Here is a 27,994-nt window from a genome sequence, read left to right on the forward strand (position 1 = left end):
AGAAAAAACAGTCCAACTGTTGCATATGGATAAAACAAAGGTTGTTAAACCTTTCTTTGTAGAACGTGACATATGAAATTTGAAGCAAAAAGTTTTTTTTAGAAACTATGGGAAGAAATTATCCTATTTATAGAATGTATGAATACAAAGTGTTTTTTTGTTTTTATTTTCTCTGTATGAAGGTTTTGTTTGTCATCATTTTGTATCAACACTTGTGTTACAGTGATATAATATGATTAATGTGAATGTTTCAAATAAGTGCACTGTTTAATAAGTTCAGATTTTTCCAGTAAGGGGGAGAAAACTGCTTGGACTCCACTCTCTCTTTGCTCCCTCTGCTGGAAATGGCTGGTAAGTGCATCATAAATGTTTTAATTTCCTACATGTAATATTTAAACAACTTTAATTCCAGTAGATTAAGATAAGATTATGATTATTCAAAATACTACTTGAGATTTTACATAATTAATGCCAGGTATTTTAACAGTGCTTATGCAACTTTCATTAGATTTTTTAAAAAAATAAATAAATAATGTATTGAAAACATTTACTGCTGCAGCTAATTTAGTTGTTTCTTATCACTTTGCCTACAGTGAAGACCAGTGCAGATTTCCAGGGGTCAGACCCAAAAAAGTGACAACATGAATGTGAGAGGTTATGAAATGATCACGTCACTTGTGAAGAGTTCAGATGCTGGGCAGTTGAAGCTCCAGAGGAAAAAAGGTTATATAAAGCCCTCTGTGGCTCTAGAGGAAGCTAGAGAAATCTGATTAATGACCCGATATATTCTCACTTTGCTTTTTTCGTGAAGAAGTGTATAACCTGACCTTTCTTTTAGCAAGCCTCGATTTGTTTAAATGAAGTTAAAGGTCTGAACTGCCAACAGCAGAAAATAGACCAGTGGCTTCAAATGGACACTTGCTTTTTGTGCGAGAATCAGAGGAAATCAATGGTTTTAAAATGAATTTTATCTGATCACGTTTGTATAACAATGTAAAAAAGTGAACAACGGAGAGTTGTTACTGTTTTCAATGCTTTTTCAAATAGTATGCAAAAAAACAAAACAAAACTTAGATAATAAATGCTGGTATTTTATGCTGGAATTATTTTAAGAATTGTGTTTGTATGATTACTATTGTGACTACAACAACTTGATTGACAGTAAATACATGTGCTCCAGGTCTCTCTCCTCTCTTGCCCATTTTCCCCTTTCATCCCAACTGGCCTAGGCAGATGCTGCACATCTCTCTGCCTGAGATTTCCTCATGTCTTATTTTGCTCATTGTGCAAACTGTTGTTTACCCCCCTTATTATTAATGTGTTGCAATTGCTAAGTTAATGATTATTTGTTAAGATATAAAATTGATTTGATTATTATTATTTGATTAGTGGAGTGATAAAAAACAACAACAAAGGAACAAAGCGTAAAAAATAAAGAAGGTTACAATCTCAAAATGTGTGGTATTTTACCCAAAATGTAACACGTGTTATTTGTTTTATCCACTTTTCGGATGCACTTGTTACAAATTACAGCATAAACTTCTATTTCACAGCCTCCACGTCCTTACAGGAGGAGTCACTTGACCTTCTAATGTAACGCACGCTCCCTTCGCGCGTTCCCATTTTATGTGTGGATTCGTCACGTGATGTGACACAGCCACACACTGGTTTGATACCAAGTGTGGCAGCATGCTCGAGTAAAGACACGGATACGTCTGCGTGCTGTTTTTTTTTTCCTCCCTTCAAAATAAATTGTTTTTGTTTTGATTCTGGGGTGAAGTGGATTTCAGCACCGGAGCTGTCCGAACCTGACGCTGCTGCTGATGCTGCTGCTGATGCTGCTGCTGCTGCGCGAGGCGGTGATGCTGGGCTGAAATCATCTCTCTCTCTCTCTCCTCTCTCTCTCTCTCTCCTCGTCTCTCCCTTCCTCGCTCCTCTCCTCCACACGCACGAAACGCTCTGTCATGGCGTCTTCCAACCATGTTACCCCCACCAACTGTAGCTGGTGGCCCATCTCAGCCATGGATGAGGACGGTAAAATCACAGACGGGGAGGAGTGCGAAGAAGCGACGGCAGAGCCCAAACCCTTCAGCAAAGACAGGCTGGTTTTGTACCACTGGACGCAGTCTTTCACCTCCCAGAAGGTAATAAAAACAGAGAGCTATACAGAGAGAGAGAGAGAGCGAGAGCGAGAGAAGAGCGTGAAAATGGAGATGACTCCACGTCTCTTTGCATGACACGATGCTTCAGTGTGAAGCTCCTCTGTTTGTTTATTACTATGATTTGTGCATGTTGTGTTTTACATGTTCACCCCTGCACACAACCTCTCCACGAATATGCATAGGATCCTGCAGCTGGGCAAATCTCCCAGCTGATACGTTCAGAGAAGCGCTGCAGCATACATATTGGGGCTCATTTCCTCGACATAAAGCAAGATTACTCCTCAATTTAATTCCCCCACTGCATTTACCACCACCCTTTGCTTTCACCAGCTTCCCTCTTGAAGCTTTTCTCTGTTACAATATGTGCTCTTGCACATGACAGCCTAAATAATTGATTAAAAATGATGTGGAAAACAAACCACAGGCCGAATCTTCCCCTCTGCAGCCGAATCACACTGAATCATGTGTTACTTTTATACATTTTTAACTTGGATTATCTTGACAGACAGTAACCTGTTCCTCTCCTATTAGATGACAAAATAATCTTAAAGTTGTTCAAAACTTAACCGATAACCACAAAGCCATGATGAGTAGGCTTTCTGTGCTGTACTGTGTGTGTCAGGGCTTCACTTCTCAGACATACTGCCAGTACTATGTACACTGTACACTATGTACATGCATGCATATCAGTTTATTAGTTGCTAGTGTGACCCAGCCTGTGAAAACAGCTGTATAATGATTCTTGTGGCTCAGGAGCAGAGCTATCAATACAGAGACAACTCCTGTGGTTTCGTCAAGGTTTCGAGACAGAATCAGGAGAGGAACCATTTAAAATCCAAGGTAAAGAGATTGAAGGACATCTCAGAAGCATGAAGGCAGAGAATGTAGAAGGATGAATGAGGACCACATGAGGACCATCATCTGCGAGTCAATAGAAAGTGCCTGGAGTCTTTTGGCATGATGTGTGTATGTGCTTCCACTAATAGTATAAAAGAAAACAGGCATCTACATTTATTTGTATGTGTAAAGACAATCTTAAAGAGAAATGTTCAGATATTGCTTGGCAGATATAACTTCATCTTCAGTCTTCTAAAGCTTTATTTTTTTTGCATTTATTTAAATCCTCTGTCACAAAATATAGAACCAAAATGCAGGACTGGTTACAAAACACAAAGAGGCTTTAATAAAATGTACCAAGCACAAAATGATCCAAAAACTAAGGGCACATGGGTAAAGTCAAAAACGTATGACAATAATCCAAAATTAACAGGAGAACACAAGAAACAACATTTGAACACTGTTTTGCCTTCAAACAACAAGTCTGGCAGTGTGTGACAGAAGAGTATAACTGAGAAAACAAGAAACAGGTGTAACTGATACCACACAGGTGAGGATAATCAACAAATCAGCAGCATAATAAAAAAGAAACAAGACACAAACATGGATACAAAATAAATCAGGAAGTTAAGTCAACAAAATACACGGTGAGGAAAAGAACAAAATGAGATACCAATAATACAAGGCAAAAACAAAACTCTAGTCCAAAACAGGATAATAAAAGTCCATATGATCATCAAGGCCAAATAAATGCAAAACATGATAAATAAACGGTCTAGGTTTGTGACAACATCCAGACAAAGTTGATTGGAGGAAAACAAGTGTTGTAGGAATCTAGAAAACAGCAGGCTACACTGCTACTGCTGAAACCAATACATCCAATAAAAATCACAATACAATGCTGAATTTCCATTATTGGGCTAACTGTGTTTATGTGTATGGGCAAAATTGTTAATATTTCACATGAAATGTTTGTCTGGCTCACCAACATACAGTCTTAGTGACATGTTTTTAAGGGCCACAAGGGGGAGCCACAGCTTTCCAGTCATTCCAGGACCTCACAATTTACAATGATTGGATTTAAGCCTCTTATTTTTTCATTATCCTATCTATGATGCAAAACAATTATTATTATTATTACTATTAATATTTTCCAAAAGGATTTTCCAAAATGCCAATGTGATTTCTGTGTGTTTAGAGTATACATATCAAGCAGTTACAATTAATTACAGTAATTATCCAAATGATCCTTCCTATATTTACACAGTACATCTCATTGTATTGTTTTATTGGTACATTTACTCCATGTACGTAAATGTATGTGGAGTAAATGTCCATATATAACTGAATGTTTCTCCGCTGACTAAAAACAACATGGAGATGATTGTTAATTGACTGAGCTCACACATACTGGTGTTATGACACCCGTGTGTCAGTCTCACAGAAGGTGCAAATATTGGAGGTGTAAATCTCTCATCCCCTGGCGCTGGAATTGCCAGGGGTCTGCATTGATCTGTGGAATTGCACCACATGTGGTGTGACTCTTGACCATCTGTCTCCATCTTCATCGTGTCTGTTCACTTGTGCAAGCTACATGTCACTCTCTCTATGGCCCAGTCCAGGTCAAGTGTCTAGTTACAGTAGCAGTTTTAAATGAAGGATTACAAAAAACTGAAGACAGGAAGAGCGTGAGGGTCGATGTGATTCAAAAGTTCACAGGTAATTCATCCACTGTCCATCTAATGGTGACAGAGGTGACAGTCGTTGATCTCCTTTATTATTATGCTCAGTGTCTCATGGTCAAAGTATTTACATTAGGTTCCACGTTTGTTTTTCTGGAGAAGGAAGACGAAACTGAAGCATTTGTTTTATGTTGAGTCCCACAATACGCAGCAGACGTCTGTGGACACATCTTTTGAAAGCCGTCGCTTAAAAATGTCATTTTAGCCTGGCTGCACTGTCATCGCGCAAATACATACGATCAGAATGCAAATCCTTTGTAGTAATGTTTGCTGAAATCCACAACTGTGCCCATTAGTGTGTTTACTGACAGCACAACACCACTGGATCGTTGAGCCACTTCAGTCACTCCAGTTCCAGGATGGAGGTGATGATCCTGACAGTAGCTTCTGCTGAGTGACAACAGGCACAAACAACAGCAGCACAGACAGTCGTGGGCCGTGAGCCTCATATCCAACAAACCAGCTAAAATGTAGCAGTAACTCAGGGCCGTTGGTCCTAAGTGGAGATAAATAGAGTGTAACACCCTCCTTCTGCTCATATAGACATTGTGTTAGCAGCTGTTTATTTGCTGAATATATGCCTGACAGTGTGATGCATGTGCTGAGTCACTTCTTGTCATACTATACTGTGTTTTATTTCCAGTGGTTTTGTGTGTGTCTCTAAACTACGGTGTAAAGTTCATACAGTGCAGTAAAAAAGTACAGTATTTCCTTTTGTCACATAGAAAAGTTGCAGTATATAGTAGAATAAAATGGATATATGTGAGTAAATGTGTTACACTTTTACTCTCCACCTCTGTTCACGCAATACAGTACATGCTATATTAGTCCCACATGTGGGGAACATGCAGATGTAGGTTAAGTTACTGTATTCCATAAAAGGTCAAATCAGTGTTTCGTGCCTTGTATGCTTGGCATCATAACTAAATAGTGACTAATGTAATTATGTAACAAACTCTTGTTATTGTTTCACTGTGAATGGAGAGTGTGTGGAACTTGACTTCTCATGCTGATGAAGCTTATTTTGTCTTTGCCGTTGCTGCTTCATTTATACATGTGCTCCTGTGGCCTCAACCAGTGATCCTGCTGCTCTTGTTTTTAAAAAAAGGAAAATCATTCATTTCACCACGTTTGATCTATGTCGCAAGTGTCTTCTCCTTTCATTAATCTTATAATAGCTCTCCATGGACCTTGGCTTATTATTCACCCAGAGAGCAATGGATGCTGCTCGTTTAGGATTTTTTTTTTCTGCTGTAAAAAAATCGCATCAGTTTGCTAGATCACACAAATCATATTCCTTAGTGGTTCACAACCTGGTTGGAACAGAACAAGGGTCTTTCTGCATGGAGTTTGCATGATCTTGTGTGTGCGCGAGTTTTCTCCAGGTTCTCCGGTTTCCCCCCACAGTCCAAAAACATGCAGATTTGGGGATTAGGCAAATTGGACACTCTCAATACACTGTAGGTGAGAGTGGATGGTTGTTTGTCTCTATACAGTGTGTGGCCCTGTGATGTACTGCGACCTGTACCCCGCCTTTCACACTATGCCAGCTGGGATTGGCATTTTTGGTCATTATATTTCACTTACTAGATAAAGTTTTTACAAGTTCATCCTCATTCTATTTTATATATATATATATATATATATATATATATATATATATATATATATATATATATATATATATATATATATATATATGTATATGTATATATATATTTGAACAATGACATGTTTTTCTTGCTTTTGAATCATTTTTAGCTCAGTGTTTCCCAATCCTGGTCCTCAGTGGCTCACTGATGTCACCCTGCTCCAACACACCTGATTCAAATGTCAGCTCGTCATCAAGCTCTGCAAAAGCCTGATAACGAGCAATTGATTTGAATCAGGTGTGTTGGAGCGAGGCAGAGAGTCCCAGGGGACTAGGTTTAGGAAACACTGCTTTAGCTTTTGTTTTTACATTCCTCAACAAACAAGCAAACCAACAGACAGACAGCAGTAACTTCCCATCATGCTGCTGTGTGTAGCAGGTGGGTCTGTTTGACACGCACCGTGGGTAAACATGTGCTTATATTTGCAGGTACGTCTAGTCATTAATGAGAAGGGTCTGGTCTGTGAGGAGCGGGACGTGAGCTTGCCGCTGCAGGAGCACAAGGAGCCGTGGTTCATGAGGCTGAACCTGGGTGAGGAGGTGCCCGTCTTCCTCCACGGGGACACGATCATCAGTGACTACAACCAGATTATAGATTACCTGGAGAAAAACTTTGTGGGAGGTATGGTTCAATAATAATGTGCTTGGTTCCCATGTCAAAAAAATCCACTTCTCTTTTTGGGTCACATGTTTTGTATGTATGTAAGTTAAAAAAGCAACATTACCTACAGTAACTTTATTTAAATTATACAGGTATAAATACCAACCATATAATGATTATTAAAGACAAAATAAAAACAACACAGAGACAAATGAATGATTGGACACGCACCAGGGTGCTCTCAAATGACATTTTGGTGAAATTTCACTATTTGATTCGGTCCATATCTCATCTAGTAACATGGAGAGGGTGGGGTTTAAGACCTCTATTGCAGACAGCCACCAGGGGGCAATCCAGAGAATATTGGCTTCACCTTTTAAGCAGGATTTTAATGCTTTAGGATGTGTGTGTGTGTGTGTATAGCCACAAAGTCATGAGTCAGCTGGTGACAGTGTTTTGAGCACAATATCAAACACGTTCCCGATTGGTCCCAAACACAGCTTGTCCTTCAAATAGTTTTCTGAAAAATATCTGAAACACAGGACTTTCTGTACCAGGTCCTTGTGGATGTAGGACCTTCAATGTGGTTGCCTGGTTTGGCTTGTTGCTAATATCCTGGCATGTGTGAAGATGGGGGCAGCAGAGACAACTGGAAGCTGTTCAGTGCAATCTGTCATCCTTGTACAATGTGTCTGTGCGTGCTGTGAAACTGTTCTGTAAGTTGTCTTTGCATCAGTGTCACTGAAAGAAATTAGAATGATCTCTTGGGGGTGGGAGAATTAGTGGCAAATGCAGAGTTATTAATTCAACACACACAATTTATTATGAATAAATGTAAATAAGTAAATGACACCAGTAGTTTGTCAAATATAAGGATGATGTGAAATGTGCTTTGTGAGGAAATGACGTGACTCAAATTCAGACTTAACAGTGTAGAGTAAATACTACGACATGAACTGAATACTCTGTGTCACAGTCTGACATTATTCTGTTATGTAAGGTCCTGGAAGTCTCATCTCAGTAACGGCCTGAGGGAATCTGGCCAATAAATGGAGATTTCCTTTCTCTTAGGTTAGTTAGTGTTCACTCTCTCGAAGCCAGTGGTGCTTGACAGCAGAGGACACGGTTCACTGTCCACTCAGTCATAAAAGTCTACAAGGCAGAGACTGTCCATGGTTTCTGATGACTTCTTCTCATCCAGAAACATTTATTTTGATCTCTGCTGTGTGTGTATGAATGAAGCCATTTAGTATTTTCCAGTGTGCATTGTAATAGTCAATTTAAAGGTCCAGTGTGTAATAATTAGTGACATTATTATGGTGATACTGCAGATTGTAACAAACTGAAGGCTCCACATCTTCCTTCCTCATAAGGGTTAGGGAACTATGGTGGCCTTCACACACCAGAAAGAATGTGAAACATAAGTTCTTGCTGCTGTAGAAACATGAGAGTGCAAGATGGGGACCTTCATATAAGCAAGAGCCTAACCTGGGCCACACGTTGAAGTAGTGGTTAGTGAAATACAGGTGTAGGTGTGAATGTGAGAGGTTGGTTGGCCCTGCGATGGACTCACGGCCTGTCCATGGTGTACCCCGCTTTTCACCCTGTAACAGCAGGGATTGCCACCAGTGGCCCTGTGACCCTCATGTGGAGGTAGACAGTGGTTGACAATTAATGAAGGCCCTTAGCTCAAGTAAAGGCTTATTCTAAGGCTACAAAGGGTATTTTAAAGTTGCAGTTATACACTGATACAAACAGTTATGGGTAGTATATTATATTTCTGTCTGTCACCCTGCCTCAAAAAAATTGAAAAAGAGGTTAAATTGAATCCACTTCATGTGGAGGGATAAGTCTTCCTTTTCTCCCTGTCGCATGCAAATCTCAACTAAATGCCAGCATCATGGACTGCAGTTTGCCTGGAAAATGCTAATGTCTCAGAAAAGAGGCTCTTATATCAGCACAGTGCAGCATGGTGCCAATGTAAACTGCTTTACAGCATTGTTGAAATGCAGCAGAGAGCTCTTGCTGCATGAAAGCCGTTTGACCAAGAACAACGAACCAGTCAGGGTTTCCTTCACGTTAAAACTGAAATGTGCAGCACTGTCTCTGTGACAGTGGGAGGTTGCGTTTAGATGTGTTTAGCATTCGACTTGCTGTTGAGACATTTCCAGCCACCATGCTGCAACACCTGCTTGACATACACAGGTTTCAGGTCTGGGACTGATGACTCACCTTTATGGAGCTTTGCCAGGGGCAGCTCCACCCTCCTCTTTGGTATGAAAGAAGAGTGGCCCTGTCTCTGATTCATCAGTCTGGCTGTGACTTTCCCTGTTTTTAATACTGAATCTCAGCAGCAGGTCATTGTGTTTAACATTGTCCCTCCCAGCTGTGCAGCGTATTGTCAGCCTCAAAAAGTAGGCTAAGCTGGTTCACTGCTCACTGAGTCATAAATGTGGGTAAAAATTGTTGCTAGTGTTAGTAAGAGTGGTTCAAATTCACAAATGCAGAAGTGGCTCTGTATGGCAGACAATATGTCTCTGAGCAGCTTGCAAGATTATTGGCTGAACCTCCAATTTTACTCAAGGGATTTCACTCGGCCTGTGAAATTTTTGTCCACATGGATCATACATATGATCCAAAAATATTTGCTAAAATCTGTATTATATTTGCACATAAAATGAGCGTGAGAAGCTTGAAGTTTTTCCAGCTCTCGTCAGTATTGTTCTCTGTGTTACAGAGAGTGTTACCTGGTTACAATGCTGTGTGTATATCTGAGGCTGAAGCATGGAGAACTGTGTTATTTTGGGGTTGTTGTTCAGCACCAAGCGTGAGGACTGTTGCTAAGAAACCTCTGATGTATAATAGGCCTACCACTGTTTCGTTAATGTTGTTAATGTGTCTGTGTTGAACCACAACAGAGTTCTGAGCAACATTAAGATGCTTTCTGTCTGTATTGGTGTTTCCACGTTGCGGTGTCACACACAGACACAGTGGCTCAACTGATCCCTGATGCTGAATCGCCTCTCCACGACCGCGTGCAGCAGTACCGCCAGCTTCTGGACGGACTGCCCATGGACGCTTACACACACGGCTGCATTCTCCATCCAGAGCTCACCATTGACTCAATGATCCCAAAGTACGCCACCGCAGAAATACGTAGTAAGTGAAGCCTTACTCGCCATACTGTGTAGACATTCTTCTTCTTTTCCTTTCGGCTGCTCCCTTCAGGGGTCGCCACAGAGAATCGACATAATTGTTTTCAATTCTGTTTATTTGCCATATCTATCTGAAACTCGAGCTGTTTTCAGAAATGTTTTCAGAAATTAACTCTGGATAATATCGAGATAATTGTGACATCTTCTGGAGTTTACTGTTTACATAGGGTGAACACAGCAGGACATTGGGTGAGTTGTATTCACAACAGCATGAAAAAGCCTGGCTTGAGTATGCAGGAAGCAGGACACTGTTCCTCTCACTCTCTTGATTATCCAGTTTCTCCTGCTGTGTTCTCACTTGAGCTCACCAGGACAATAAATGGAGATTTAAATTCCAAGCTGGCAGGAGAATCTCTTGAGCGACCTTCAGACATGTGCACACAGGCCCTTTGCACACAACCTATGGATAATCTGAAGAGATTGTGTTCCTATGCACAATCTCTAAAACTAATGTATAATGTGTACCAAAGCAAGGTGGAGCTGATTTCTGGGCACATTTCAAAGAAACCTGGGGTTTGTGGGATTATTAACCCTTAGTGCTCATGTGGCACAGAACAGTGCTGCAGGCGCACCCATGATAAATTGCTGTGGAAATAATACACAACTCCTTTTATGGACATCCTGGGGGTGTGTGTTAATCGGTCACATATTCAGGCTTTACAAAATTTGTTTTTGTGTTGAGTCAAAGTTATGAGTTTTATATCAAATTTAGTAGTGATATAAAGTAGCAATAATTGTGCACAGTTTTCATTTATTTTTGTTCATTAAAAATGAGCCAAGTGAACTTTGAACTGTGACATATTTCCAAATTTCACATATTCAATCCGATTTTAAACATTTTGTGTACTTTTTGTTGAGGAATGTTTATATAGTTGGTGAAAATTTATATTTTTTGATCAGATTGCCTATTGTGCTGAAAAAAAGGATATGCGACACTCTATGTTGTACATTCTTAAATATGTTTATACTGTACGTTTAAATATAGTAATGGAAATTATTGGGTATTTTAAACCATGTAAGAGGTTTAGAAGGAAAGTATCCCCCTGTCTTATAAGGGCTTTCTCCGGGTCAGAAAATTATTACTGGATGATTTGTTGCATTTAATGTTTTTGATGTAAAATCACAAGCTTAGTTGAGGTGGTGGAGTTGAAATAGCAACCAGTAAATAAAGTAGTACACATTTGATGTCTGTAGCTCTTGCAATATTGTAATAGTCAGTATAAACAAAGCTATTCTCCTTGTGCTCTCTACTTGACTCTGCTTTAGGCAGTGCATGTTCTGTTTTTCATTGAAGGCAGAGCTTTGACAAGAGAGCAGACTGGAGGCGATGAGGTGAATCAGCTGCATTAGTTGTCATGTACCCTGCTGTTGCAACCTTTTCCAGCCTCCTACCAGACAGCTTTAATGATGGGCATGTAGATTTAAAAGATAAAAACGTGATTCAGACACAAATTCAGGACTCAAGCTTTAAGTGCAACACTTGAATTAATGTAGTTAATGTCCAGCACTAGATTCCAGCAGTTAATGTGACTGTATGTTGTGCTGCATTTCACACATGTGATGTTCTGAATGAGTGCATATAGTTTAGATGTGTGCGGTGTACTCTTTGTAAATAGACTTTGAATTCATTTATATTGTGTGGACTGAAATCTCTTTAGAAGTAAAAACTATTTGTCTTTTTGATTTTTACAAATGATATCAATTTATTAATTTTGAAATTCTACAACGACTCAATGTGAATGAGCCTCAAATTCAAGACCAACTTGTTTCCTAAAGCAAAGGAAATATGAATGGATCATGAATGCAAAGTTGGACGTCCTCCTCGCAGCCTTTTCCACACTATAGGCAAATAAATTTTATGTGTTTTTTTTTTTTTTGTTTTATGTGCAAGACAGGATTAGCATGTGGTGTAATTTGATGCTACTGCTCACATCACAGTATAGTGTTGCCAGGTTCATATATCCTGACAGCTTTTCCAGTCTGCTTCAGCATGTAAATCACAGCAATGGACACACAAAGAGCTGCTAATTCTGCAATGGGACACACAAAGGGCTGCTAATTCTGCAGCAGCCCTGATCAGTCTGCATTGCAACAATTAAACTAGAAGATACATCAGGAAATTACATTTTTGTTTTTTACTTCCTTGGCAACATGCTATTATAGCAAGCAACAGTTTTGTACACACTATTACTACATAATAATGTTGTAAATTGATCAGTTTAAGGCTTATTTTTTCCAAACGGGACAAAACGTACGGTTTGAGGGTTTGTTTGTATGACTTCAGGACATTTGGCCAATGCTGCAACAGAGCTGATGAAGTTGGACCATGAGGAGCCTCAGCTGACAGAACCATACCTATCCAAGCAGAAGAAGCTCATGGTGAGTCAGTGTATACATGTATCTGACATTGGACAAAAGGATAAGTAAAATAAAAGTCTTCAGTGACAAGAGGTATTTATAACAGTGCTTTTTAGGAGAGGAAACACTCCATAAAGTCCCTGTAATGTGAATTAAAAAATATCTCCTGACTTTGTCAGTGCACAGGAAAAAGTGGCAATAACAACCTTGCCAAATTTGAATGACTTAAAAAAGTTCCAAGTGTTAAAAATCAGGTTTCAAATCATTTAAAATTATCTGCTCTGAAATGTGGGGGGGGACAGGTTTTCAGGTCAACTGTTTTAACTGCGTGGTGTTGTCCAGGCGGTTTGGTCGACTCTCAAAAGTGCAGTGTGAAAGTGAACCAAACCAAATGAAGGTGTGACAATTTTTTCTCATGAGTGAACGGGTAAACCAGTGATAACCCAGTTATATAACTATGGCTCTGGTGCGTCATGAAGCCATAAGTTAAGAATTTGAGCATGTTTTACCTCTTGCGTTTATATTATTTTTGTAATTGACAGGCAAAAATCTTGGACCATGATAATGTGAACTACTTGAAGAAAATTCTGGGAGAGTTAGCCATGGTTTTAGATCAAGTGGAGGCTGAACTGGAGAAACGGAAACTAGAGTATCAAGGTATGTCCAAATGATGATTTGTTATTGGTTTTAATTGTTTTAAATCAATGGATTAAAAATAATAATCTACTGTAAACATTTCCAACTGTCTTTTATTTCATAGGTCAAAAGTGTGAGTTGTGGCTATGTGGACCTGAATTTACACTAGCTGATATCTGCCTCGGAGCCTTGTTGCACAGGCTCAAGTTCTTGGGACTTTCTAAGAAATACTGGGAGGACGGCAGCCGATCCAACCTGCAGTCCTTTTTTGTGCGTGTGCAAAAACGCTACGCTTTCCGAAAGGTCTTGGGTGACATCCACACGACCCTCCTGTCTGCAGTCCTACCCAACGCCTTTCGAATGGTAAAAAAGAAGCCGCCGTCCTTCTTTGGGGCGTCTTTTCTCATGGGTTCGCTGGGAGGGATGGGCTACTTTGCCTACTGGTATTTAAAAAAGAAATACATGTAGTGAATGCCCCATTGTTGTGTTAAATGTCTGTGTATTTGTGTGATGTTTCAACTTTTCTGTAATGTTTTATGATTGCAGGAAAAACTTAATCTATATAGAAAACACTATTACTTACCTGGACAGACAAAGAAATATTAAAACATTCCATAATAAGAAAATTCTTGACAGCACATTTTCTGGTAAATCATGTTCTCCATCGGATTTTATTTCCAGAAGTCGTGGTTTGACTGGAGGCAGGTTCACTTACATTGAAAACTTCAAGTAGAAACCCAGATGAAAATGTTTAACACGGGTTTATTGACCTTCGCATGCCACTACTATACTCATTATCTGCTGTTCACCCCTTCATCTGTCTGAGGATGAAACTACAGAGCAATGTTGGTGACAAAAATGCTGTGCTGCCAGAAACTGCCAGATGACTTGATGAAAGGATGGAGGCAAACTTTTAAGGAGTAGTCTGACATTTTTGGAAATTTGCCAGTTTATCTTTTTTGTTGAAACGTATATGAGGAAATTGACATGTGCTGGAAGTGTTATACTTATTGTGTTTTTATTCCTGAGCTTCTTAGGTTTAGACCAACTGAGTCACAGTTTTAAACATCCTATTTTTAGAAGAATATTATGAAACACCACTGCTTTTCTGAAGGTCACGTTTCTCTAAAAGCTGGTGTAGCTTAGGGACTCTGCTCCCCTCTCTTTCCCAAGCGTGTCAGGGAACTACAGTGGCCTTTGCATACCAGAAAGGATGTTAACACTATTTCACAACTCTCCACTGTTCTAATCTCCCACTACTGTTCCTCGTCCTTCATTAGGGTTTATGTCGGCCGTTGCATTCTTTGTTAGTGTAGTGAGCTTCTGCTCCAAAACTCAAAACACATCTGTTAAGGCTGGTGCAGAAACTTGTTGGCACACGATGAAGGCAGTTGCCTAAAATACATATAAAGGCTTATTCTAAGGTTATGAAAACCCAACTGTTTCTATTTTAAAGTAATTATACACTTGAACAAACATACTTTATGGATGGCATCATCAAACTCTGCCACACTGACCCACTAAAAGAGGGACACTGCCTGCCTTTGCCTAGAGGATACGTTTTGGATTCCGCTGTACTGTGTGTTTGCATAGGGCTCATATTTTCTGAATGATCGACATGCTCCTCCTGGCTGGAGCTTCATATTTACGTGAAAGGACCTGACAGTATCAGTCTTCTCATCTAACGCTCAGCAATGATGCAAATGGGGGATTTCTCTTCCTTTTTAAATAAGTGTACATCTTGCACACAGTCACTCACACACAGAGACACACGTGAGCTCAGAGTCTATCATGTATTTTAAAGAGTTCAGAGTTTATGTATTGCACCACAGGTTACACAGCACACAGTGGTCCACTGTCACGCTCTGCGTCACGGAGCAGGGTTGAGACGTTTGGTGTTTGAAAAGTTACACTCGTGGTGAAATTGTAAATTCTGCATCAATTAGGCTTAGGATGTATATTTCATTGCATGAGTACAACTTTCTTATTGTGTAGTGAGGTAGGTTGATGACCTCGGGGCAGAATTTATAATCGCTCCCGGTCAATAATCACAGGTTTCTAAATGTTACGCTGCCAGACCTTTGAAGCACCTGCACTGTACCGTGTGTTGGAGATGGTCCCTCAGCAATACTTCACTGTTTCTCCGTAGCCGGCTCCACCTGACGGATCAGATGCAAATTAGTTCTTACAGATAGATATTTTCAATTATATGTCGTCTCATTTATTTTACTGTGTTGAATTTTTAATGAGATAAAAGGGTAAATAAGGGCAGCCGGGCAGGAGTAAAAAAGCTGACTCATCTGAAGGCTAGAGGAGAATGATGAAGGGAAAAAAAGAAGATGCCTTCCTCCTCTCGGCTGGCCTGGCCTGGCCAGCTGTCTCATTGTTTGTCGATGCAGTGTAATTTTCCTGCTCCGCAGTCTGTTCATTCTTAATGGGAGCTTTTGTTTTATTTTTATTTTGCTCTTTCTTAGTCAGACCCCTTGAGTTTAACATGCTACAAATGCTCCTGAACCATGTACTATTTAGGTTGAACTGACTGGCTGGAGTTTTAAGCTGCTTTTGGTTTCAGGGCATGAAGGTGATATCGACATTCTTACGGTCACGACTCAGAGTACAGTGTGCATTTGTCTTTCTGAAGCTTTAAAGCTCAAGCTCGGGGTGGAGATTTATTCGTGTAGAATTTAGAGTTTAGGATGCCCATTTTCTCCTGCTACAGGATATCATCTCTACATGTAGTGAGCTGTGGTAGACAACGCTGAACCAAAGATTATAATTATGATAAAGACGAGTGCCCCTTTATTCGCAGCGATGCCCTGCCGTTGTAAATCGGATTTTTGTTGAAAGAACTGCTCGAGAAGAGTAAAAGCAAGAGTTCAGTGTATCTAGTTTCATGTGCGATATGAAAATGAAGCAGAGCAGCCGTATACTCTGGGGCAGATTATGAGCCAGTGGAACCCTGGGCACAGACTGGAAAATATTGGGATGGATAACATAGTAGCAAAGATATTGAGATAGTAGAGCAGAGGTTAGGGCCTGGTAGTAATTCATTCCACAACTGTCCTGAATCCATTCTCTGCCTTGAAATACATTTAGGGTGTGCAGGAAAGGAAAAATGGGGGTCCATCGTCTTCACACTGTTGTATGTAAATGGCACAAGAGAGAAGATGAATAGAACACATTGTTGGGAGTTTTTCTAAACTTTGAAATGAACCAGAAAACACTTTGGATGTAAAGTACAATTTTCAAATGTGATTTAATCAAATATCTGTTTTCATTTATGTTGACTATCTGACACTAAAACATTGACTTATTCTGTTGACTATCAAACATTGGATGACCCTGAAGTGGGAAAACATCATCAAGCATCTTAACATTGTGAAAGCTTGGTACATTTGGATTATTGCAAGTAATAATTCCATTGCTCCCCCTGACTGATATCATGCTCCATGGTGGATTGGATCTGTACCTCTTAGATCACACACACAGAGTTCAAGTCGAGAATCCTAGTTGTGAATTGTGGCCATTATACTTCACTATAGTATTTTTTTATTTGTTATTTTTTATATTTCCATATATGCATTTATTTATGGTGCTTTTTACGATGTTTGTTCATACGCCTTAATTTATTCAGTTGCCATCAATGACAAATAAATGAAAAATGGAATATGCAGATTCTGAGTTCTATTTTACTTTTGCTGCTAAGCCATAAACCATTAACCATTGTCATCACGAGAAAATTATTTGCTTATTGAATTTTTAATATTCTTATAAATACTGATATTTATTTGCATATAAGTTTACAATCAACAAAATTAGGTTTGTATTACTTTATGAGATGTCAACAAATAAAAAACAAAACACCAACCGGTTACTGTCTGTGGTTCTCAAACTGACAGTTCAAATATGTACTTTCAAGTGTAGTTTTTGGCAATAATTACTTATATTTCAGTTTTTTTTGTGGCAGTCAGATGATGCATAACAGATTGCAAAGGAGCAAATGCTCATTTATTAGATTTCAGAAAACCATGTAGGACCCATGGCACTGAGGAATTAGATTGTCTTAGGTTTCCTTCAAATCACTTGTTAATGAAATTAAGTTAAAGCAAACATTATGACAGATTCCTAATCATTTTTTAAGGTTGTTTTTGCCCAATGACCAAAGTGAAATATTCTCAGCTTTCAGCTCAGAACAAATCATTAATCCTGTAAAATATTTGCATAATATTTGAACCAGCAGGGCTTTCCTACATCAACAGTGTACATATGAGAAGTTAAGTATTGAAATAGTTGCGGTTTATCTTTTACATCCTCAGAACAATTTTTTACAAACCATGTGATTTAAAAAAAAAAGAAAGAAAACAAAAGGGACAATCCATTAAAACCCTTGCTGTGGATGAAACATGCTCTCACTGTTCTCACGGTGTCTGATCCAACTTTGTTCTGAAGGTAGTTTCCAATATAAACCATTAACATCAACATTGGTCTGCAAAAATACACATTCAGTGCTGTACGTTTGGAGCTGTAAACATTCTGTACTGTTCCCACCAACAACATGTTAAAACTGTGATTATTTATCCATGAGAAAAGCATTATAAGGCAACAAAGTGGCAGACAAACAACAGCCAAGTGTAAGAGCCACAGAAGCTGAAGGTGAGACACTGAAGCTGGACAAAACAAGAGCGCCTTGCTTTTATCTCAGATTACCATGAGTCATTTTAGGAACAGCAGCTGCCAAACACCACGGAGGAAGTGCAAGTCAGTCCTCCTGTATAAAATGACCTTTCTGCAGAGAGGGAATAACTTAAAATAGTGCGACGAGCTTACACCTGGAGACAGATAACATCAAGTGTAGTGTGGTGTTTTGAGTATGGCTGCAATGCTAGAAACAATGTCATGCTGGACAGTATGACTGGAGTTTAGAAATGCTGTTTCTCTTGTTTTGGGTGAAGCTGAGGTGGGAGTCCTGGTGAAAAAGGTTTGAGATACCAAACCCGATATGTGAGATACCATGGCAACAGGCCGGATATGGTCCCTAGCCACTTTTGAGACTGATCATGGAAGTAGACCGAGGTACAGGTAAACATCCACAACCATATGATAATGATGAGATTCAAGGCCACGTACAGCAGGTTCAGAACCATTTTGGGCAGTGTAGACATGCTGGCTGTCTTCATGGATGCCATAGGAGCTATTTCCTCCATGATGAAAAGAGCAGAGTAGGACAGGATAAAAGAGTGTCCCGAGATGTCATAGCCGTCCCAGTGGAAGCCAGCACGCCTGCAGGTGAATTTGGATGTGAACTCCTTCACATCCATGGTGCCAGTTTCATAACAGGACCCGGTCATGTCCTCAATGTAGAAGAACGTCTCCGTGCACACGTACCAGATGGCTGTTGCCACCACCAGCGAGAGCAGCCGCCGGCCCAGGAAGGACACACTCCGGCTGAAGGAGGAGTTGGACAGGAGGAGGAAGGGCGTCAGCAGCAGCAGCGTCCACCCCCAGGACACTTTGACAAAATACCTACAAGAAGAGCACAATATTCACTCAATCTGTGCTCATTTATTGTTCATTTTTATATTACACAAGATAGCAAACAATTCACATATACATTTTTCAGCTAAAATCAAATTGTCTTATTCCACCTATAGTCAGCTTGTTGATTTGGATTTTGTCCTCTACATTGCTGACACCCTGCCAGCAGAGGACAGCACAGAAGAGGACACAGTGGTAGTGATTAAAAGGCATGAAGGAGAATTGTGATGAGAAAACTGAAGTCTAGACTGAACCTTTTTGAACACATAATGTCCGAATGAATGGACACCAATGGCGTATTTCCACCAGCTCTGGTGGACCCTCTGCTGGACCACATGGTAATTACTTCTGATGGTCTGATGCAACTTCTGGGCTGAGTATATTGAGCTTAAAGGTTTTATTAAGGTTCAAGTTTAAACCTGAAACATGGAGTGAATGTAAATCTACTGATTTCCATTGTGGCACTTCAAAGACTGTATGATGGCAAGCTAAGCAGCATTTTAAAATTACTCATATGAATTATTAACAATTCATTCAGTCATGATTATCCTGAAATTAATCAGAATTAGCTTATGAATGCTTTTTTTAAAAAATCACAATTCACAGGAATGTGGATCAGTGTGACATCCCTATTTCCTTGGTTAAGATTAATCACACTTGCTAACATGTATGCCAAAAATAATTGGAATAGTCATTATTCCGATTTTTTGTTATATTGGATATTTAGGGAGGAGGGAGGTAGGGATCGCCACCGTGGGATCTTGTTTTCTTTTTGTTTACCCATATTTTTTCTGAAGTGTTGTTTTGTTTATACTTTGTGTTTGAAACAGGCAGGACAGGAAACGCACTCCTCTCATGATATGCAAATAAGTAAAACACCTGGGACATTTTCTTACTGGTGATTTGAGTGTTGACAGAGACATCTACAGACAGTGCTGTAAACAATATGCTCAGGCCAATATGTTGCTTTGGTGCAACTACAGGAAAAGTAGGAGGCTCATTGTGCAATGATGCAATGAGGTTGCTGCTTCAGGTTCACAGATGGCATAGTGCCAGTAAACAGTTTTGTCCTTGGGTGTTGCATGAGAAGCATTCCAAAGCCATTGGCTGTACAACTTTATGTGTCGCTTGGATGAATCAGAAAACAGCATCTGTCCAGGCTCAAAAAGCACAATTGGCACAATAGCCTATGTATGAATTTTGTCTGAATTGATTGCTGTGGTTGTATTTTACTTATGTTATTTTTTATTTGATTCTATGGGAGTCTGTAATAAAGATTGAATTGAATATAGTAGGTATTTGTTACCTGTAATTAATTTACAATAAAAAGTTGATCACAAAAAATACTTCTTCAAATCAAAGGGTCAGTTCCTATTTTTTTAAGAGAAAATACAAAACCACATAAAACATAATTATATATACATTGCATTTCAACTCTAGTGTTACAAGTATTTGTTATCTTTTTCGATTTCTTTGATTGTTGTTGTTTAATAGAGCGGCAGCACAACAAACAGCTGCACACAGCCATTGTTAACCTTTGACCTACATCCCAACACAGTGAATAACATGGGCTTTTTGCAAAGCAGCTGTTTTGACAAGCAAAGGTGTGGATGATCACATTCATGGTGGCTGAGTTCCATTTAGCTTCCTTAGGGAGTCAGGGAGCATGTTGTTCCACTGTCACACTGACCGGACATACATGTTCTGAACAGTGCCTTCGTTAATGTGATCACTAACACCTGTGCTTTTCCCACTAAACCATATTAAAGTGGCTGCTATGGACATGAATCAGTGTAACTCAATCCTGACGGAGTGTTAATCTGTCCGTGTTCAGGATCTCAGATGTCGCTGAGCCACAGGTGTCCCCATCACTGACACCCAGTAGCAGTAAAGCTAACGCTACTCACACATTCAGGGCGTTTCTGCTGCTGCTGAAATACGTCTGCGGAACCAGCTCCAGATACTTCAGAGCAGAACCCACTACCGAGATGAGCAAGAAGACCCACGGGAAGTATCGTCGGACGGTCTGTATCCTCCACAGTGCCACCAAGTTATCCACAATGACATCTACCGCCGCCATGTTGCCTCCACTGACACAGGGTTGCCAGGTTGCGTGTCAAAACCGTAAAGTTCCGCTTCCGCACTACTTTTAAAGAAAAAACACAACAACACATAGTATCATTGGCAATTGTGCTGTAACCTTAACAGAGACACGTGAGCATTAAAATATTAACCCTAAACAGCTATTTAACCAGGTCCTACAATTACCTTGTATAAGTATACTATTATACACACATATACAAATAAATGAACGCAAGGTTTATAAGTGGAAATAAGGTATTGCATAAATGAATTTAAATGCACATGACAAACAAATGAGTCATGTTGAATTAAAATCATGTCAGCTACCATAAATTGGAAACATTGTTTACATAAGTTGGGATCCCTTGCTGTCTGTTAGATGATCTGCTTTCACTACCTCTAAAATGCAGAAGCCAAATGTATAAGAAGGAGAATCCTTTGTTGTCTTTAAAACAGGATATCTGGCAACACTTCAAAAGTAGTCCAATCCCGGAAAATGAACCTGGCAACCCATATCATTTTTTTTCCTTCATAACTTTATTTACACAATGGAACGTAACGTTCAGACAACAGATCTAGGTAGTTCATCACAATACTTAATACTTAAAAGCAATGATAAGACAAAGAAATGAAATAAAATGCAAATAAAAATGAAAAAATCTAATGAAATGCTGTAATGTTTGTTAGTGATAACCACTTGTGCCTGTGACAATAATTATTTTATACTTAATCACTGTTGATACAAAGCTATTTTGTGAAATATGATGCACAGTTCAATATTTTGCATCGCTTCTTTGTACTGAACAGGCTTTTGATTGATGTGTCTCATTCATAAATTCATGTCAGCTGAAAGGAAACTATTTTCGTTGTCCTGCAGAGCCTGCGTCAATGTACATTTTGAGAGGGACACAAAGACAGGCCATGAGAATGTGCAGAGCAAGAGGAGCAGGGTGATGGTCTAAGGGACGGTGGTAAGTCCTCATGTCTGCACTCTCACCAAGAAGCTGAGTGACTTCAGTTGGACCTTTTGTGTGATCTTTCTCACAGACACACTGATGAACACCCACTACCTCACCCAGCCACTCATTCAAATATGAACTCACTTATTCACCCACTGGCTGTGGTAACAGCTGTAGAATTATAGTAACATTATTTATATTATGGGATACCTATTGAAGACTTTTATGTAATTCTAATATAGAGTAAATTTTAATTTACAGTGAAAAGTTAAACATATTGAACTTTTTGTTTCCTGCATTTTGTACGCAAAGTGAAGCTCTATGTGCCTTGATACTGAACTTTAATTATTAAACAAGTAAAACCAACAAGTAAACCAGTTTAATTTTGATTGGACTGGTTTTTAGAATTGAGCAATTTTCAACTCCAAAATAAAACCAAATAACTTAAGCTCAATACTATCTAGATGTATTGTAACCTAGTAATCAAGTTTTTAAATTTTTTCTCCATACATTATTGGGGCCCCCCTGGTGATCAGGAGGCCCCAAGTAACAATGCCTTGTTACCATTACACGTTTGGCAAACAAAATCAAGCTTAGGATGTGATTTTTCTTTAGAAATATTGAATGTTTCTCTTTTCAGTTCATCAGTTGATAAGAATATGTAATTATGTTGTACAAATGTTCCCATGTGTGTTATGGCTGTAGAAAAAGGGAAACACACTATTATGCATAAAACTGCTCATAGTTTTATAATTGTAAAACTCCCCAGTGACAACAAAATACAGCCACTCTAATATAAGGTTATAGGACATATTAACCATGTCTATGACACATATTAAAAACTATAACTAAGATCATCACAAATGGAATGAGTGATCACACTGTTTCTTATCTCTTGTGTTTTTGTTTAGGTAAAACTAATGATTCTTTAGTATATAAATAATATGTTTATGACCGGTCTTGCTGAGTCATTATTGTACTAGGGGATTATAAATCTCCTTCTGAATGCAGGACAAAGTTTGTCCTTGATGCACTCTGACTTGGCAAACAAGCGAGCCTCTTAAAAAATACAATTTTCCAGGCATGCCATGGTGTTTGGCTTATTATTCTTCATGTACTGATGCCAGACAACAAACTCTGACAGCAGGCAAACATATCTAAATTAAATGGTAACATATTCAGACATGTCATCAAAAGAGTTGATTTAAAGTGACTTCAGATTTGTGAGATTGAAAAAGTCTAAAATGGTGGAAATGGTTGAGCATTGGCTGCTTGATTCCAGATATTCTTATGAAAACGTGCTAAATGTAAACACGGTTGGGACCTTATGTCGGTATGAAAGAGGAGAAGGAAACAAAAAAACTCTCCTGCAGACATTAACTTTATCTTGTGCAAGATGGAAAATGTCATCTTGAATTATTAAAACAAACTCTTCTTCTTGGCTCTGAAGTTATGGCAACACTCAGGAGGAGAAGTTGCTCATTGACTGCAGTTTTACTGTCTGCCTTCGTGCTGACGCTGCAGAGAAATAAGTCTGATGGACCGTAATAGTTTCGATTATCTTTCAAAGACTGACTGATCACTGCGTTGGATTTACTTTTTTTTCCTCACAATTAAATCACTTAATTTGAGAGATTTTATGCAAATCCCCGGCATGTATACTATACTTTTGCTTACTTAATCGATAACAGTACTGACATATTTTAATGATGTCCTAAGAAGAATAGCTGTGCAAATCTGTGTGTTTGGCTCCTCCAGTGTTTCAGAGCAGAGGGTGTCACTGAATTTTACGTGATTTGAAACCAAAGTTCAAACATGTCAATTGTTTTAATCACTCAATTTTGGCAAGGCGGTTGGTAACTCATTTCCTGTGGGAAGACAGAGTTTTGTTTTTTATCGCTTTCACACATTTTCATGACAAGCTCATGCTGTCATTATGTTAAAATCTTATGTAAAAAAAGTGTCCTTGATCAATCAAGGCATTGGGTTGTGCCACTCATTGTTAGATAGGATTTATTTCTACACATTTTATTATTAAAAGCAGTCATAACAGTCTTAATCAGTAAATTTACCCAAAATCCAAAATTTTGATGCTAAACCAAAAAAAAACTTCTTTGTAGAGTTGAGTGAAACGTCATTATTACCGACCACTTTTATGTTTCGTCAATGACCTGCTCTATGAATTTACCTGCGTTCTTTGTCTGGAATTTATGTTCTTGAGAATACAGCTTTGTTTATAGTTTTTAGAGATCACTCCACATATATTAGCTCTCGATCCAGTTTAGATGTTGCTGTAAAAGTACTGAAGCTTTAGATCTTATTTAAGAGTTTCTCCCATGAGAGGCACCAGCTGCTGTGCTGTTACTCAGTCATGGCTGAAAGACTCAGTTGACACCTGAAAAGCTTTGGCTCTGGAATTTCAAATACACTCGGCACACTCGGTTTGTTTTATGCTCCTTCTTGGGCAAATACAGGGGTCAGTGAGTTCTCCTGCTCACCTTTCAGACAACTCCAAGGCCACATTGAGCTTTTGTATGCATGCACCCCGCAGCGCCTTAGACCAGACAGATGATGTCATACTGCAGTTGGTGATGGTCTCTGGGAACACCGTCTGGTCTGGTCTGGCCAGAGGATCAACCGGTTTCAGGTCTGACCCAGACAGTCCTGAAGAACATTTCTGTGCTGCAGAAATATTCACTGTACCACCAGGAAACTGCCTTGTACAGAACCAAAAAAAGTCATATAAATGATAGAAATTGAATGTGCATGTTTTAGAAAAATAAGAACCCCCAAACTACAAATTATAAGCTCAGTGGTATCAACACAAATATGTTGTGATCTTACAAAATTATGTCTCTTACCCAGAACTAAACCAAATGTTCCAACCACACAGACTCGCTGAGAGTTTATGGTGGACTGAAATCTCTTGTGTTTTTAAACTGACTAAAGTATGCAAGTAAAAACCCTGACAGCAACAGTTACATCTCTGCCCTCTTCCTTCTGGCTGAACTGATGACTGATGACTGAATACATTTACTATTGCGGCACTGCTTGACCTTTAGTTGCTCTTCAGACTTTTACATTATTCAGCGGAAATTCTTCACACTGTTTAATCCCAAAACAGAAAAAAGAAAAGAAAGAAGAGCTCAGTGAATGATGCTACACTCACTCGACTGTCAGCCTGCACACCATCACACATTTTGACAGATGTGATTCGTTTTGCCGTTTCACATTTCTCTTCTCCTTCGTGTGAATTGATAGAAACTATGTGACAGAAGTGACACACATGTGGGCATTGCTAAATTTAAACAGATGCTGCCAGTATACAAGTTGCTTTCAGCACAGTAAGAAATGCTCACACTCATCGTCCTGTCAGAGCAGCAGTGTACGGTCGCCCAGTGGTTCTCAAAGTGGGGTCCAGGGACCCCTGAGGGTCCATGATTCATTGCTTGTGGTTGATGGGATTTTAAAGTTGTACCTCTGGCTGAGTGAGATAAAATGTAGAATTCTGGTTGCTTTTATGTGTTTGTCTTTATGTGACCCTGTGATTGACTGGCGACCTGTCCAGGGTCGGCTGGGATTGGCACCAGCGACCCCTTGTGACCCCCATGTGGAGGATTAAGTAGTAGAGGATGAATGAATGAATGAATGAATGAATGAATGAATGAATGAATGACGCCTTCATGACAGAAACGAGATTGAGACTAGAAACGTTCTCAGATAAAGTCTGTCAATGAGACGATTCTTGCTCCACTTGGACATGACATCTAAAACACTCAAGAGTGCTTTGGCTCTCTTTGGAGTAAAGTTTTGTAGTGGCTGATTGAGCTACACCAGAGGGATGTCAGAGTAAAGGAGAGAGAAAATACACTGGTGAGGATATGCGTGAACAGTGGCAGGATTATGAAAATTGGTTATAGGACCCGTGATTTAACCAGTTCACAGTGGACATGAAATACATGAAAGTGCAGTTAGTAAAAATGATTTAGAGATAGTGAGGTGATCCTTCAGGTGCACGGAAAAACAAACTGTTTAATGTGAAACATGCAAAGCTGGGATTTGACTGAACCTTGACTGTTGTTGACTTTCCCGACGCCAAAGGCCCCAGCAGCCTCTTTGATGGACGCTTCTGTGCATTTTACACACAGAGTTGCAAAGTCTGACAGCACTCTGCTGAGCCTGTGTGGAAGTATGTTGCAGGTCTTTGAAGGGCTGACTTCAGAAAGACTTACCTGACTGAAAAATGGAACATGAATACTGTCCATTCTGGCGGATCCTGCCTTCTTACCATATCAGAGAAGAGCAGTATTTAATGTTTTTGTTATGATTTGAATCATCTGTAAAGGTTGTGTGTGTATGTTTTGTATTTTAATACGTGACTTGCTACTTATGCAGCGTTGTAGCCTCAAATGTCTGTATATTTACAGATTATTGTTGTATTATTACTGTAGTCATTTAACTGCAGACCATAGTATTGTTATAATAAAAAATATAATAATGTCATTGTCATTGTGAGCAGGTTCACATTGTTTGTCATTTTAATGTTAGCATTTATATTTTTTAGTACCTTTCAGGAAAATCTGATCATTTACTCCTACAGACATTATTTCTAATTTTAATTTCTGATGAAATTATTCTCTTCTTTTTTTTCTTCCTGAAGCTTTGCACTTTCTTCTGCCTAAGTAACTAAGACAGAGGGCGAGTAATATAAATAATCTTTGTCTTATATGTCCCATGCTTTCATAGTGCTATCAATGATTTAATTTAAGTGTAAGGATCAGCATTTGACAAAACTCTTTTAGGTTGTATGAGCTCAACATTCATGGACCATGCTTTCTCAGTGTGATTGCCAAAGTTAAAGAGTTGGTTTCATTCTGCGCACAGAGAGCTCTTCATCACAGTCCATGACATCTCTCCAGTGATCTTACACTGCATGGACGTTTGAGAGGGCAGGCTTTGTCTGTAACAACCGATGATTTATGGGTAGTGGCATAAATAAGTGATTGCCGTGGTTTTTCAAAAACTGCCAATCGTGTTATGGAATGTCACAATGGCATTACATTTCAGTCGATGTATCCTGGCGCTTTGATTTAATGTTCCAGTTGTTCCTCTTTTTTGATTTGTGTTTTCAGGGATGTCTGTGGCCCCGGGAACTGCAGGGCCAGGTGGTGCAGTGTATCTTGGCAGTGCCCTCAGTCTCTTCTTATAGTCGGCTACATAAGTTTGGGGGCCCATTGTGAAACCAACAACAGCTGGAGATGAATGCTGACTCTGCAGCTACTTTTCCCCCTTTTCTGCTCTCTTCACTTCATCACTTCATCACTCAGTCTTTCCCTAAGGCCTGCTTATTTAAACATTTCATTGTGTTTTATTGAAACAACTCAGGGGGATCTTAGGGGAGCCAAAGTATGTGCTCTATTATTACTGCAGCTGACTCTTGGGAGGCAGCTCCATAACTTCAAATTGTCCTGAATTGTATTTAAAACAATTAAGAAGAAGAATTTATTTACTAACTTGGCATTCATGACCAATATACAGAAAAACTGTCGACTAATTAATGCCATGCAATATTGTGTTTTTATTTTGACTAATATTGATGAGGTACATATGCAAAGCATGCTGATTGACAGCCGTCAGGGTTAAGGAGAGTAAAATTAAATCTAATAAACATATAAAAGAAGACAATGTGAATTGTTTTTCACAGCCAACTCATAATGTTGTAGCTGCCATTAATAATAATATGTACATAAGAGGCTCAGGTGAAACAAAACGATGTCATAACTACATGCAGAACTATGATGGCAACGGTCCACATCTAATGGAACAACTGTATATACAATTGTTTTGTTTCTATATGTATACAACATGCATATAAAAAAGCCTCATGCAAATGGGTTATTTTGCCCCCACACACTCTCAGTTTGTGATTATTTGAAATGTATAATACAGTATATATACTTCACTTGTGATGCATCCATAACTGGAAACTGGTATTAAGATAGATATTATAATCTCTTTGAATCTCTTATGATGCTGCTGATTAATAAACCCTTGCAATGTGTAAGTCAATGCACAACATTTTTATACCCAACATTTTCCAGATGTTTTTAACTAACTAAAGCGTCATTGATTCCCACCATAAAACAAATAAAAGACAATGTAAAATAATCATATTTTATGATTGTCTGAGTCTGTTTTGAAAAGGCAATTTCCTGT

General features: G+C 39.1%; 2 protein-coding genes and 1 long non-coding RNA gene across 3 annotated transcripts; 2 read left to right on the forward strand and 1 right to left on the reverse strand.

Moving 5' to 3' along the window:
• The first annotated feature begins 1,661 nt into the window (after positions 1-1,661).
• gdap1l1 (ganglioside induced differentiation associated protein 1-like 1) lies at positions 1,662-16,875 on the forward strand. The gene is made up of 6 exons (XM_044038368.1): positions 1,662-2,144; positions 6,822-7,014; positions 9,979-10,152; positions 12,493-12,587; positions 13,109-13,223; positions 13,327-16,875. The coding sequence occupies exons 1-6, from the start codon at positions 1,965-1,967 to the stop codon at positions 13,668-13,670; spliced, it is 1,101 nt and encodes a 366-aa protein (XP_043894303.1). The 5' UTR covers positions 1,662-1,964; the 3' UTR covers positions 13,671-16,875.
• Positions 16,435-20,839, reverse strand: fitm2 (fat storage inducing transmembrane protein 2). Its single transcript, XM_044038369.1, has 2 exons — positions 20,645-20,839; positions 16,435-18,725 (listed from the first exon to the last, which is right to left on the reverse strand). The coding sequence occupies exons 1-2, from the start codon at positions 20,815-20,817 to the stop codon at positions 18,122-18,124; spliced, it is 777 nt and encodes a 258-aa protein (XP_043894304.1). The 5' UTR covers positions 20,818-20,839; the 3' UTR covers positions 16,435-18,121.
• On the forward strand, positions 20,698-27,938 carry LOC122777260. The gene is made up of 3 exons (XR_006361303.1): positions 20,698-20,761; positions 21,697-21,790; positions 26,911-27,938. It is a non-coding gene; the product is annotated as an uncharacterized LOC122777260 (long non-coding RNA).
• Positions 27,939-27,994: the final 56 nt, after the last annotated feature.

This window comes from Solea senegalensis, linkage group LG11, assembly GCF_019176455.1.
Source record: "Solea senegalensis isolate Sse05_10M linkage group LG11, IFAPA_SoseM_1, whole genome shotgun sequence".
NCBI classification, from domain to species: domain Eukaryota; kingdom Metazoa; phylum Chordata; class Actinopteri; order Pleuronectiformes; family Soleidae; genus Solea; species Solea senegalensis.